At 37.1% G+C, this 12,458-nt stretch overlaps 2 protein-coding genes and 1 pseudogene across 9 annotated transcripts in view; all 3 read left to right on the forward strand.

Moving 5' to 3' along the window:
* Nucleotides 1-2,472, forward strand: part of LOC126616289 (F-box protein CPR1-like) — a 64,137-nt gene extending 61,665 nt beyond the window's left edge. For 4 of the 8 annotated variants that reach the window (XM_050284319.1, XM_050284322.1, XM_050284318.1 and 1 more), the window contains 2 exons: nt 1,802-1,999; nt 2,160-2,472. In XM_050284319.1, coding sequence (XP_050140276.1) covers nt 1,802-1,987 — 186 coding nt within the window. In that variant the 3' untranslated portion in view covers nt 1,988-1,999; nt 2,160-2,472. Of the gene's footprint in view, nt 1-1,801; nt 2,000-2,119 lie in introns of all 8 variants that reach the window. The other 4 variants (XR_007621085.1, XM_050284324.1, XM_050284325.1 and 1 more) reach the window with 3 other exon arrangements.
* The window catches only part of LOC126616282 (F-box/kelch-repeat protein At3g06240-like), a 58,106-nt gene that overhangs the window by 10,009 nt on the left and 35,639 nt on the right, over nt 1-12,458 (forward strand). The window lies entirely within an intron of this gene.
* Nucleotides 3,384-5,369, forward strand: LOC126616284 (F-box protein CPR1-like; annotated as a pseudogene).

Below are 12,458 nucleotides of genomic sequence, written 5' to 3' on the forward strand. Positions count from 1 at the left end.
ATCTCCGTAAGGTGTGTATTTGTGGATGTTTCGTTGATCCAAGGGCCGTCGGGGCTTGATCTTGGATGAACTGTTGGAAGTTTCTTCAAAGGGCCGTGGGCTTGATCTTTGAAGGTGGATTTGAGCGGATCTTCAAGGAGCCGTTGGGGCTTGATCTTGAGGATGAATGTTTCTTCAAGGGCCGTTTGAGGCTTGATCTTGAAGAACGATGAATGAAGAACGAAGAGAGCTTTCTTCAAGGGCCATCGGGGCTTGATCTTGAATAACGGTGATGAGCGGATATTCAAGGGCTTTTGGGCTTGATCTTGAAGAAACAATGATGAACAGATCTTCAAGGGCTTTTGGGCTTAATCTTAAAGAACGGTTGGATGTGTGTGGATTTGTCAACGTTGTTGATCCAAAGGGCCGTTGGGGCTTGATCTTGGATGAACGGATGATGAACGATGGTGCTTTCTTCAAGGGCCGTCGGGGCTTGATCTTGAAAGAGCGATGAACGAAGAAGGCTTTCTTGATTCTTCGGGAACCTGGATGCTTGAGAGCTTCGGAGTTTCAGAGCTTTAGAGCTTCAAAGTGTAATATGAATTGGTCCCCCTGTTCGCTCCCTAAATCCGCCATGGTGCCTTGCGGGCAAGCCGGGGATTTATTTCACATACGAGATTGGTGGGTGCGGGCGTGCCACTACTAGATGCCGCTAGTAGACGGGATTTGAATGATTGAGGTTGCGCCTTTTGACTTCAAATCAAGAGATTGTGCCATTTGAGTGGGAATTGCTCAAATCAAGGTTCTTTCTTTGCCTTAAAAATAAGGACTTTACTTATATGGAGAGATAGAACAATATGTAAATGACAAGGTTGCTTGGAAATATAAATGACAAGGGAAAGTGGCTAATATTGCAGATTGCTTGTAATTTATATGACTGGAAATGAGTACATAAAAACTACAAATGAGATCGATACTACAAGTGAGTAGCAGAGCTAATAAACTTAAGATAAAAGAAGGCTTTTGGCAAATATGGTTTGAGCAGAGTTTGTGCTTTTGTTTGTTTGATTGAGTGTCCATAATCCTTGTGCATCTGCTCCCTTTTATAGAGGTTTGGAGGAAACCCTCCTGCTGAGGTTTTGTACTTGCCCGAAAGAAGCTTGGGCAGCTTGCATTTGTTTACTTGGGTAGCTTGTATTGCTTTTGCCAACTTGCATGTAGAAACAATATTAAAAGGGGAATTTGCATCTCCACCACATGCTTTTAGCACATGTTTTCCCACTTGTAATAAACTAACATTTAAAAGAAGCAAGTTGGCTTCTTTCATTTGTTCCTAGCATCCACACCCGTATGTTGCCTTCCAACCCATTTGCAAGGATGCATGTATCTTGATTAAACAATGCTTGACAAATCTCCACCACCAAAACAAATTGGAAGAACAATATTATAGTGTCCAACCCCTCCACTTGCATCTAAATATCTTTCCAAGTTAGCTTTCTTGCATATTAATCCTCCAAATACCATATTTTACCCAAATTGCCCAAATAAGTAAAAATGGGTATATTTTAAGTGCAAACACCCCCCCAAATGAATGAAATGGGCTTGTATTTATAGAATTTTCCAAGGCCTAATTTTGAATATAATATCCCAGATGAAATAAGTTGTTTCTGCCAGGTGTTGACACGTGTCCTATTTGACGACTTTTCCAACTCATTTCAATTTTCGTTGAGTCGCACGCTACGTGTAAAATTTATGTAATACATGAGCGTTGACACTTTAATTTATCGGTCAACATTTATTTACCGAAATTTCGATGTCTACAGTAGTGTTGGTAGTGTTTGATGGTTGTGAGGATGAAGAGGATCATGATAGGCATGGATTAGTTTGTCTAGACCTTGTGGGCAAACAATTTACAAATCTGGGAATTGATGGATATAAATACCACTATGCTAAATCTTATGTTGAGAGCCTCGTCTTACTCGACAACACCGATGCAGTTTCCTACTGAAGAAAAGAAGAGGTAAGGTGATAGCATTGGTTTTTCTTTGGTTTTCATTGTCTTGTTGTTCTAATGCATATACCTCCAAGCCTCCAACTGAGTGTGACATGGTATGACCATGCGATTAACGAATGAATACAGCTCGCTGAAGCGTAATTGTATTCATTCGCCCTCCATGCAGGTAGAAAACGGGGCAAATAACCTTCAAGACTCTCACGATACCTTCTGTGTAGCTGCGTAGTGCTAGCCTTGCTGCTTCTGATGTTAAATTGTTCTAAAGTGTATCAAGATTTTCAATATTTGATCAAATATAACCTTTCTTGTTTAACTATCTGTAATTTTGAGTTTCGACATCGCTCCTACTCGGGATTTTCTGCCCTGTGATGAATATCCCAAATGTATTGCTTGTACTTTTGAGTTTCAGACATCTATTGTACCAGGGATCTGCTGCTTTGTTCATCCTAAATGTATTGCTTCTACTTTTGAGTTTCGAATAGAGGTTGGCATGCCCCGATTAGATCGGTTATACACCAAAACCGCAATCGAACCAATTACAATAATATCGACTTGGTCCTTTTAGCAATTTATGTTTCAACAAACCACTTTCAAGAGCGTCCAAAGTAAGTTGAAAATAACTGACACAAAATTGACTATGATGTATTGATTCGATCATATATTCAAAATATAATGACGTGTCACTTTTATATTGACAACATATCGATGAAATATCGATTGCTAATTGAACATGGATTGTTTTAGCAATTGAGATAGGTAAATTTGATTTTTTCTGTTGATTTCTTAAAAAAAATAAAAAATTTCATAAGCTTCCACTCATTTTTCCCTTTCTAAGACAATAGACCATCTTAAATTTAAATAGTAATATAATTTAGTAGCTTAAAAATTCTCTCAAACTTCAAATTTAACATCTTTAGTTATTTTAGGGCTTCTTCTTTCAGCCACTGCCTCTCAACCTCAAATATTCTCCTATTTTTCTAGTCTAAATTAAAATAGTAATATCGGTTGTATAAGAAAAAAAAAAAGTTATCAGCATAGTTCTTTTTAAGCCAGCTCAAACAAATCAATTGGTTTGGACAGTTTGGTCGGATTGTCGTTCACCTCCAATTATTACAATGTATTAGTCTTTTGAGTCGAAAACTTTTGTGAAAATCTTACGAGATAAAGAGAAGAACATAACTTAGATGGACCGGGTACACCGCTACAACGATGTTCTGATTCAATAACACAATACTATATAAAGTAAAATTAATTTAGGTACAGCTTGTTTTGTTGCTATACTGAGACGTCATATCGACGGTTTGCCGATCCATCCAAGTTGCTCTCCAAAATGAGATGTCAAATATAAATTAGTTATAGCCCCCAAAATGAAATCAATAAACCCTGTTTAAACCCGAGATGGAAGCCTTTTAAATTTAATATGCAACGGCCATATAAATGCAGAGTCCTGAACCCCTAGGGTTTTTGCCGATGCCTTTCTCTCACCACAATAACAATTACCAACAGAAATCGATGCCCTAGAACATTGAAAGCGTCCGCCAACGGAGCACAACAACGTGACTCGCTCCTCGGATCCATTTTTCTGCTCATCGAATTTTGTGAGTTCCTGAACTTTTTTTTTTCATTTAAAATTTTCCTTTTTAGGGGTTTTTAAGATAATTTATCCAGTAAAAATGGAGGATTTGGATTTAGTTTTAGTTTTTTCAGATGGGTTTTGATTTTTCTCGTATATAGAGTGGAGATGTTTGGTTTCATCTGCAATTTTTTTAGTTTTTGATATGAATGTTGCTCTGCTGTTAAAACAGTTGCTTCGATGAGATGGAAATTGCTCTGATATTAAATTATCTTAATAATTTGTCCTATAACAATTGAGGATTTGGATTTTGTGTTCGTTTTTTCAGATGGGTTTTTGATTTTTTTGATATGAATGTTGCTCTGCTGTTAAAACAGTTGCTTTGATCAGATGGAAATTGCAGTCTGGGAATTCAAAGTTTGAAACAATGGCTCACAATTTTCCTGACGAAATCATACATGATATCCTGTTTAGATTACCTCCTAAATCATTGATCAGATGCACCTCAGTGTGCAAGCCATGGAACTCCATGATAAAAAAATCCCAGTTGTATACGCACCCACCTCGGCCGTACAATCGATCTTAATAACCAGTTTGACACCCACCTCCTCCTTCTGTACTGTGTTCGACCAGATATTCTTTATGGCGACAGCAACTGTATTTGGGACCAAGATCCAATGGAGAGGTATTGCAATTTGCATTATGATAACCTTGCTTTTGATGAGTACTGCAAACTAGAATTTCCAATTCCTCCCAAGGAAGAACTGTACAATACAGATTTACACGTGTTCGGCGTTTGTAATGGGCTGGTGCTTCCTGCTGATTATAAGTATCATTTAGGTTTCATGTTATGCAACCCCTCTATGAGAAAGTCGGTGATCCTTCCTAAGCCTCATCTTAACTTCAAGATGGAGTATGGTTATATTGGTTTTGGTTTTGACGCTGTGACTAATGACTACAAGGTTGTGAGACTTATCCGTGCTCATCAATGTAAGGATCTGAATAATTTTTATGAGGTTTATTCACTGGCTGGTGGCTCATGGAGTGATCCTCGTTCTTTGGATCACGTATGTGACTTTAACAGTACTCACAGAGCCCAGGCTTTTGTTAATGGAGCCATTCATTGGAATGCATTCTGCAATTTGGCAGATGGTGGTTCTAAATGTTTCATTTTGGCGTTTGACGTGGGCAGCGATTCATTTCACAGGATAATGGTTCCAAAGAATTTCAGAAGGTCATGTACCGAACAATTGTCTATTTCAGGTTAAGGGAAATCTATTGCTCTCTCCAAGCATCATATTACTAATACTGAAGAGCCTTATCTTGAGATATGGGTGATGAAGGAGTATGGCATGGAAGAGTCATGGACCAAATTGGCAACTCTATGTCAACCAGGTCCACAAAGAGGAGTTCCCTACGGGCCATTATGTTTTAGGAAGAGCGGTGATCTAGTGTTGGAAGTGATTTTTTGTTGTTTGGATGATGTGGATGATGACAGGTATGAATTAGTTTGTCTAGACCTTGTGAGCAAGCAATGTACAAATCTTGGAATTCGTGGATATTTATATTACTATGCTGAATCTTATGTTGAGAGCCTTGTCTTACTCGACAAGACCGATGCAGTTTCTTACTGAGGAAAAGAACAGGTAAGGTGATAGCCTTGGTTTTTCTTTGGTTTTCATTTTCTTCCTGATATCACCATTCGATTAACAAAGTTTGTTATGCATTGGTTGCTCATTTACATTCATGAAATGGACATTGAACCGAAGTGGTGATTGATGAAGTATCACCGATGTGGGACAACCAATGATAGCAGGACATACTGTTGGAGAACAATTTAGAAACAGAAATAACAGAAATACAGAACTTGAAATATTTATACTTTATTACTCAAAAATACTTGCAATACAGAATGATACACAACGACTACAGAAAATTAAATATGAGAATATCAAAAGTACTAACTTGATTACAGAAGGTAGAGGCTAGCGTAAAAGCTATGTCCTTCGAACAGTAATTCCGTCCCACTCTTGTGCTTGTGGTTCTACAACGTCTGCTCGACCAGGATACAACTACCTAATCCTACAACCCGCACTGGATTATAGAATTCTAGCGAATTGCTTTGTGTGTTTACTCTCTCTGGAAAGTTTGTACGGAAGAAAAGGAAGAATAATCGATCATTGATGATGAACTGAGGACTCCAGTTATATAGGCTCTTTCATACCTCTTCAAATACCTTTTGGATGTATCTGAAGCTTTACAACTCTTTACAAAAGGTTGTATCTTTAATCAAAACGTTTTTAATTAATTTAATTAAAAACTTAATTCGAAATTAAAACTAATTGATCAGATTAATTTTAATTCTTAGGCCCCAAGTGCCCCAAGGCCCAAGGCCCTTGTCTTGATTAATTAATATGAATTAATATTAATATTATGGTATAATCATCAAGCCCAATCCACAGAAATGGTGGCCCAAGCCTCAATTCCCATTCCAAGTGGTCCAACACATAACTAATATTGTAGAAGACAAAAGGTATATAAAGGTACTTTGTAATCTTGTTTTCACCAATGTAGGACAAGAGTCTCAAAACTTTCAACAATACCCCATATTTTGAGACGACTATTTAGTCTTAGAGAAACTAAGATACGAGAGTAAACAGTAGATGTGACATACATCAGGAAAGGTGTCTTTTGGACTTGAACCTACCTTAGTATATACTTATCGGATTTACTAGATGACGCAGTGAATATAAAATCTTGAACTGTTCATCTCCGCAGTAAACCAAGACAATAAGCAAAACATATGCCACACCAACACATCGCAAATTCATACGTTTGTGTTCATTTTGGTCCTGAACAAATCCTGGATTCATGAGAGCTTTAGAGAATGTAGCCATATAATTCTCATAAATGTGACCCCACATTTTCTCTCATATAGGTGATATTGATTAAGAATAGGCTGCTACTATTCCACTTGACTTACAAGTATCAATATCATTAAACTAATGTATCCTATACTCATCAGTAGTCACCACACTTCTTCCATCATAGGAATGGGTATGTAAGTGTGTTTTTTCTTGAATCTAGCCAAACCAGTTTGCCTATTGAACCTAGACCATGGGATCTCCAATCAACTAGGTTAGGTTTCCGTTTGGCAGTTTCATTTTACTCTATTGGCTTTAAACCCATTCCCCTCGATGTATGCTTAACTTGCTCTCTAGATAAGCCTTTAGTAAGCGGATCCGCAATATTATCTTTTGACTTGACACAGTCAATAGAAATTACACCACTAGAGAGCCATTGCTTTATTATGTTATGTCTTCGTCTAATTTTTCTAGACTTCCCATTGTATACACTATTTTTAGCTCAATATTGTGCAGCTAAACTATCACAGTGTATACATATTGCCGTTACAGGTTTAGGCCATATGGGAACATCTTCCAAAAAATCTCTTAGCCATTCAGCTTCTCCTCCAGCCATATCGAGGGCTATAAATTCTGATTCCATAGTTGATCGGGCTATACATGTTTGTTTGGAAGATTTCCAAGATATTGCTGCTCCTCCCAAAGTAAATACATATCCACTTGTGGATTTCGTATCAGTACTATCCGATATCCAATTCGCATCAGTGAATCCTTCGAGCACAGGAGGATACCTCGTATAATGCAATCCATAATTCATTGTATGCTTTAAGTATCTCATAACTCGAATTAAAGCTTCCCAATGATCATGCCCAGGATTGCATGTATATCTACTCAATCTACTCACGGAGTATGCTATATCAGGCCTTGTACAATTCATAATGTACATAAGGCTTCCAATAACTTGTGAGTATTCACGTTGAGATATAGTATCACCTTTATTTTTCTTAAGTTTGCTATTGGCATCAAAAGGAGTAATTGCATCCTTACTTTCCAAATGACCTTATTTCCTAAGTGTAGCTTCTATATAATGGGACTGAGTAAGAATATATCCTTCTTGGTTTCTTTTTATTTTTACACCAAGAATCACATCAGCTAGTCCAAGATCTTTCATATCGAAATTTGATTTCAATATCTTCTTGGTCCAATGTATTATCTCTTTGTTAGTTCCCATTATAAGCATATCATCTACATATAAACACAACATAACGCAAGCATTATTTTGAGTTTTTGTGTAGACACACTTATCACACTCATTTATCTTAAAACCGTGTGTGATCAGAACATGGTCAAATTTTTCATGCCATTGCTTTGGAGCTTGTTTAAGCCCATATAGCGATTTCACAAGTTTACACACTTTGTGTTCTTTACCTTTAACTACAAACCCCTCGGGTTGTTCCATATATATTTCCTCATCTAATAATCTTATTGAAGTAATTCTCGTTACAGGTGAGTATGTATCAAAGTAATCCAAACCATGTTTTTGACGGTATCCTTTAGCTACCAAACGAGCCTTATATTTGTCAATTGTACCATCTGGTTTTAATTTCTTCTTAAAGATCCATTTGTACCCAATTGGCTTATTGCCAGGGGGCAAATCGACTAATTCCCATGTATGATTTTGCATAATGGAATCTATCTCACTGTTAACTGCATCCTTCCAAAATGGAGCTTCAGGAGTGGACATGGCCTCCTTGAATGATTGAGGTTCTATCTCGGTTAATAAAGTAACAAAATCAGGCCCAAAGTCCTTTCGGATTTTTGTCCTTTTACTTCTTCTAGGTTCAAGTTCTTCTTTTTGAACTCTAGACGAGGTTGAACCATCATCATGTTCTCTAGGTTCATCAGTAACCTCAGATACATCATCATGTATTCTCTTTTTCAATAAATTAGACTTGCCTATTTTGTATGGAAAAATATCCTAAAAAAATATTGCATGTATAGATTCTATAATAGTATTGACATGTATATCACTTATTTCGGAATGAAAAACTAAGAATCTATAAGCCGAACTATTAGATGCAAAACCAATAAAAACACAATCAATAGTTTTAGGTCCTAATTTTGTTCTTTTTGGCAATGGAACTTGTACTTTTGCCAGACAACCCCACACTTTAAGCAATTTAAACGTAGGGGTTCTTCCTTTCCATAATTCATATGGTGACTCCTTTCTCGTTTTAGGTGGAATTCGATTCAAAATTTTATTTGCAGTAAGTAAAGCTTCACCCCACAAATTGTGTGGAAGTCCAGAACTATTCAACATAGAATTGATCATGTCTTTAAAAGTCCTATTTTTCCTTTCGGCAACACCGTTTTGTTGTGGTGTATAGGGGGTTGTTGTTTGATGAATTATGCCATGTGTGGCACAAAATTCAGCAAAAGCATGAGACTCATATTCTCCTCGCCTATCGGACCTTAAGACTTTAATCTTCTTGTTAAGTTGATTTTCAACTTCTGCCTTATATGTCTTAAACATATCCAAGGTCTCATCTTTGCTATGAAGTAAATAAACATAACAATACTTACTGAAATCATCTATAAATGTTACATAATAATTCTTTCCACCACGAGTTGGATATGATCTAAAATCACACAAGTCACTATGAATTAAATCTAACAAATCATTGGATTTTTCATGCACCGATTTAAAGCTTTGACATGCAAATTTCGATTCTGTACAAGTTTCACATTTAACATTATCTAGATAATCAATTTTGGGCAGCAAACCTAAATTATGCATTCTAAAAAGAGAACGAAAATTTACATGTCCTAACCTAGAGTGCCATAAATTAGACGAATCAACAATATAAGCAGAAACATTATTTATTTCATTCATAGCATTAGCAAGTACATTGAGTTTGAATAATCCATCAGCAAGGTAACCCTTTCCCACAAACATTCCCCCTTTCGTTAATACAAACTTATTGGACTCAAAAACTAGTTTGAATCCTTTATTACTAAGGATAGGACCAGAAACAAGATTCTTCCTTATATCGGGGACATGCAGTACGTCAAGAAGGGTCAATTCCTTTCCAGAAGTGAATTTCAGAACACACTTCCCTATTCCAGCCACAACAGATGAGGATGCATTTCCCATTAACAGCTGCTCGTTTCCCTCTATTTTCTGGTACGAAGAGAACATATTTCTGTCACCACAAACATGGCGAGTTGCACCGGTATCTATCCACCAATCAGCATGGTCAGATACAAGGTTGATTTCAGAAATCATTGCAGCCAGGGCATCCACATTGTTTTGAATCAGGTTTGCGCGGTTGTTGTTGCCTTGATTTCCAGGACCTTGATCCCTTCGATGGCGACATTCTTGAGCCCTATGGCCTTGCTTTCCACAAACCCAGCAACTTCCCTTGATTTTCTTGAAGTCTTTGCCTTTCGCACCAGGGATAAAGTGGCTTTCCTTCTTCTTAGTTTTCTGGAATTTTGGCCTTTGCTTTGATGAACTTCCTTCAACAACATTCGCCTTGGCTTCCATACTCGAAACCAGGCCCTTCTCATTCTTTCTGTTATCTTCCTCAATTCGCAGCCTTACAATGAGATCCTCAAGGGTCATCTCCTTTCGTTTGTGCTTGAGATAACTCTTGAACTCTTTCCAAGAAGGTGGCAGTTTTTCGATAATGGACGCCACTTGGAAAGACTCATTGATTACCATCCCTTCAACATGAATGTCATGGATGATTTTCTGGAGATCTTCAGTTTGAGAGACAACGGACTTGGAATCCACCATTTTGTAGTCCAAAAATTTGCCCACGACAAATTTCTTTGAACCAGCATCCTCGGTTTTATATTTTTTCTCAAGTGATTCCCACAGTTCCTTGGCTGTTTTGCACACCACATAGACATCATACAATGAATCATCTAATGCATTAAGAATATAGTTTCTGCAGAGGAAATCATTATGTTTCCAGGCATCTATAGCCGTCAAAGTTTCTGCAGAAAAAATATTTTCTCCATCTGCAGTAGGTTCAGTCTGGTGCACAACATTAGCCAAATTTAAGGTTGTCAGATAAAACAGCATTTTCTGCTGCCATCGTTTGAAGTCTCCGCCCTTAAATTTCTCAGGCTTCTCAGAAAGAGGTTTAGTTCCAGATTGTTCCATTACTGTTCGAAGATTGTTGGAGAACAATTTAGAAACAGAAATAACAGAAATACAGAACTTGAAATATTTATACTTTATTACTCAAAAATACTTGCAATACAGAATGATACACAACGACTACAGAAAATTAAATATGAGAATATCAAAAGTACTAACTTGATTACAGAAGGTAGAGGCTAGCGTAAAAGCTATGTCCTTCGAACAGTAATTCCGTCCCACTCTTGTGCTTGTGGTTCTACAACGTCTGCTCGACCAGGATACAACTACCTAATCCTACAACCCGCACTGGATTATAGAATTCTAGCGAATTGCTTTGTGTGTTTACTCTCTCTGGAAAGTTTGTACGGAAGAAAAGGAAGAATAATCGATCATTGATGATGAACTGAGGACTCCAGTTATATAGGCTCTTTCATACCTCTTCAAATACCTTTTGGATGTATCTGAAGCTTTACAACTCTTTACAAAAGGTTGTATCTTTAATCAAAACGTTTTTAATTAATTTAATTAAAAACTTAATTCGAAATTAAAACTAATTGATTAATTAATATGAATTAATATTAATATTATGGTATAATCATCAAGCCCAATCCACAGAAATGGTGGCCCAAGCCTCAATTCCCATTCCAAGTGGTCCAACACATAACTAATATTGTAGAAGATAAAAGGTATATAAAGGTACTTTGGAATCTTGTTTTCACCAATGTAGGACAAGAGTCTCAAAACTTCCAACACATACTAGTAGTGATAACTCTAATACTTGCTTGATAGTATATTATTTACATTTCAGATATACCTGCATTGAACATTGGTTATTGTCCTCCGTTAAGCACAGCTTTCTGAAGCTTAATTGCATTCATTCATCCTCCATGCAGGTAGAAAATGCCGTCTCTTTAGCTGCTTAGTGCTAGCCTTGCTGCTTCTAATCCTAATTTGTCCCAAAGTGCATCAAGATTTGTTCCTTTTGACTAGAAAAAGGACGTCGCTTGTACTAGGGATAATCTGCCGTGTGATGAATTTCCCGTCGCTAAGTTTGCTATTGCTCGCACCTCCGATAGCCGATAAAAACTTTCATAGCTCGAATATCTTCATCTCTTTCATCACGCTACTCTTTCCTTGTTTTAGTGCAATACTACTACAAAAAGTAGTATCAATAACTTCAAAACCATGGGACGTGTTTATGCTTTATGGATGTTTGACCTTTCAGTTTCTTCGTTAAATTGATGACTTGACAACCACGAGACCTGTTTATGGACCGGTAATTTGCACCACATAGACCAAGAATAGTCATTACGAATCTTCAAGTTCTCTCGAAACGGCCAACAGTTGCACAATTTGGTCGCAATGGTCCAAGTGTGGCTTCTATGTGTCATAAAAACCAAACTCTGGATCTCTGTTTCCAAATAGTGTCCTCCGTGCTAAGCAATCTGTCAAAATCGAGGGTTTCTTGAGAAGCAATGCTGATCATTCTGTGTTCATAAAAAGGAGAAAAGAGGAAACTACTGTTCTCCTAGTGTACTCAGTTTAGAACTCTAAATTAACTAAATTTATATATTAGTAAGAACTACAGGTAGGAAGCAAGTCGAGTAATACAACTATTATTAAGTTGAGCGAGCTTTCGCTCATACCAATCAAACAAAAAGCTATGGTCAAAATTCGCATAGAGATGATAGACGTTTACATCTGCTTAACCATCAATCTACTGGAGGTCCAGAAGGTTTAATAGACGATAAAATTAAATTGATAGGATTTCAAAACCTTGGTGTGCAAAAAATTAAAAGTTTATGACCTGTTTAAAACTCACCATAAATATGAAGGGTATAATTAGCCCTAAAGTTTTTATTAAATATCTTCTCCAAG

Source organism: Malus sylvestris, chromosome 3 (assembly GCF_916048215.2).
Source record: "Malus sylvestris chromosome 3, drMalSylv7.2, whole genome shotgun sequence".
NCBI lineage: Eukaryota > Viridiplantae > Streptophyta > Magnoliopsida > Rosales > Rosaceae > Malus > Malus sylvestris.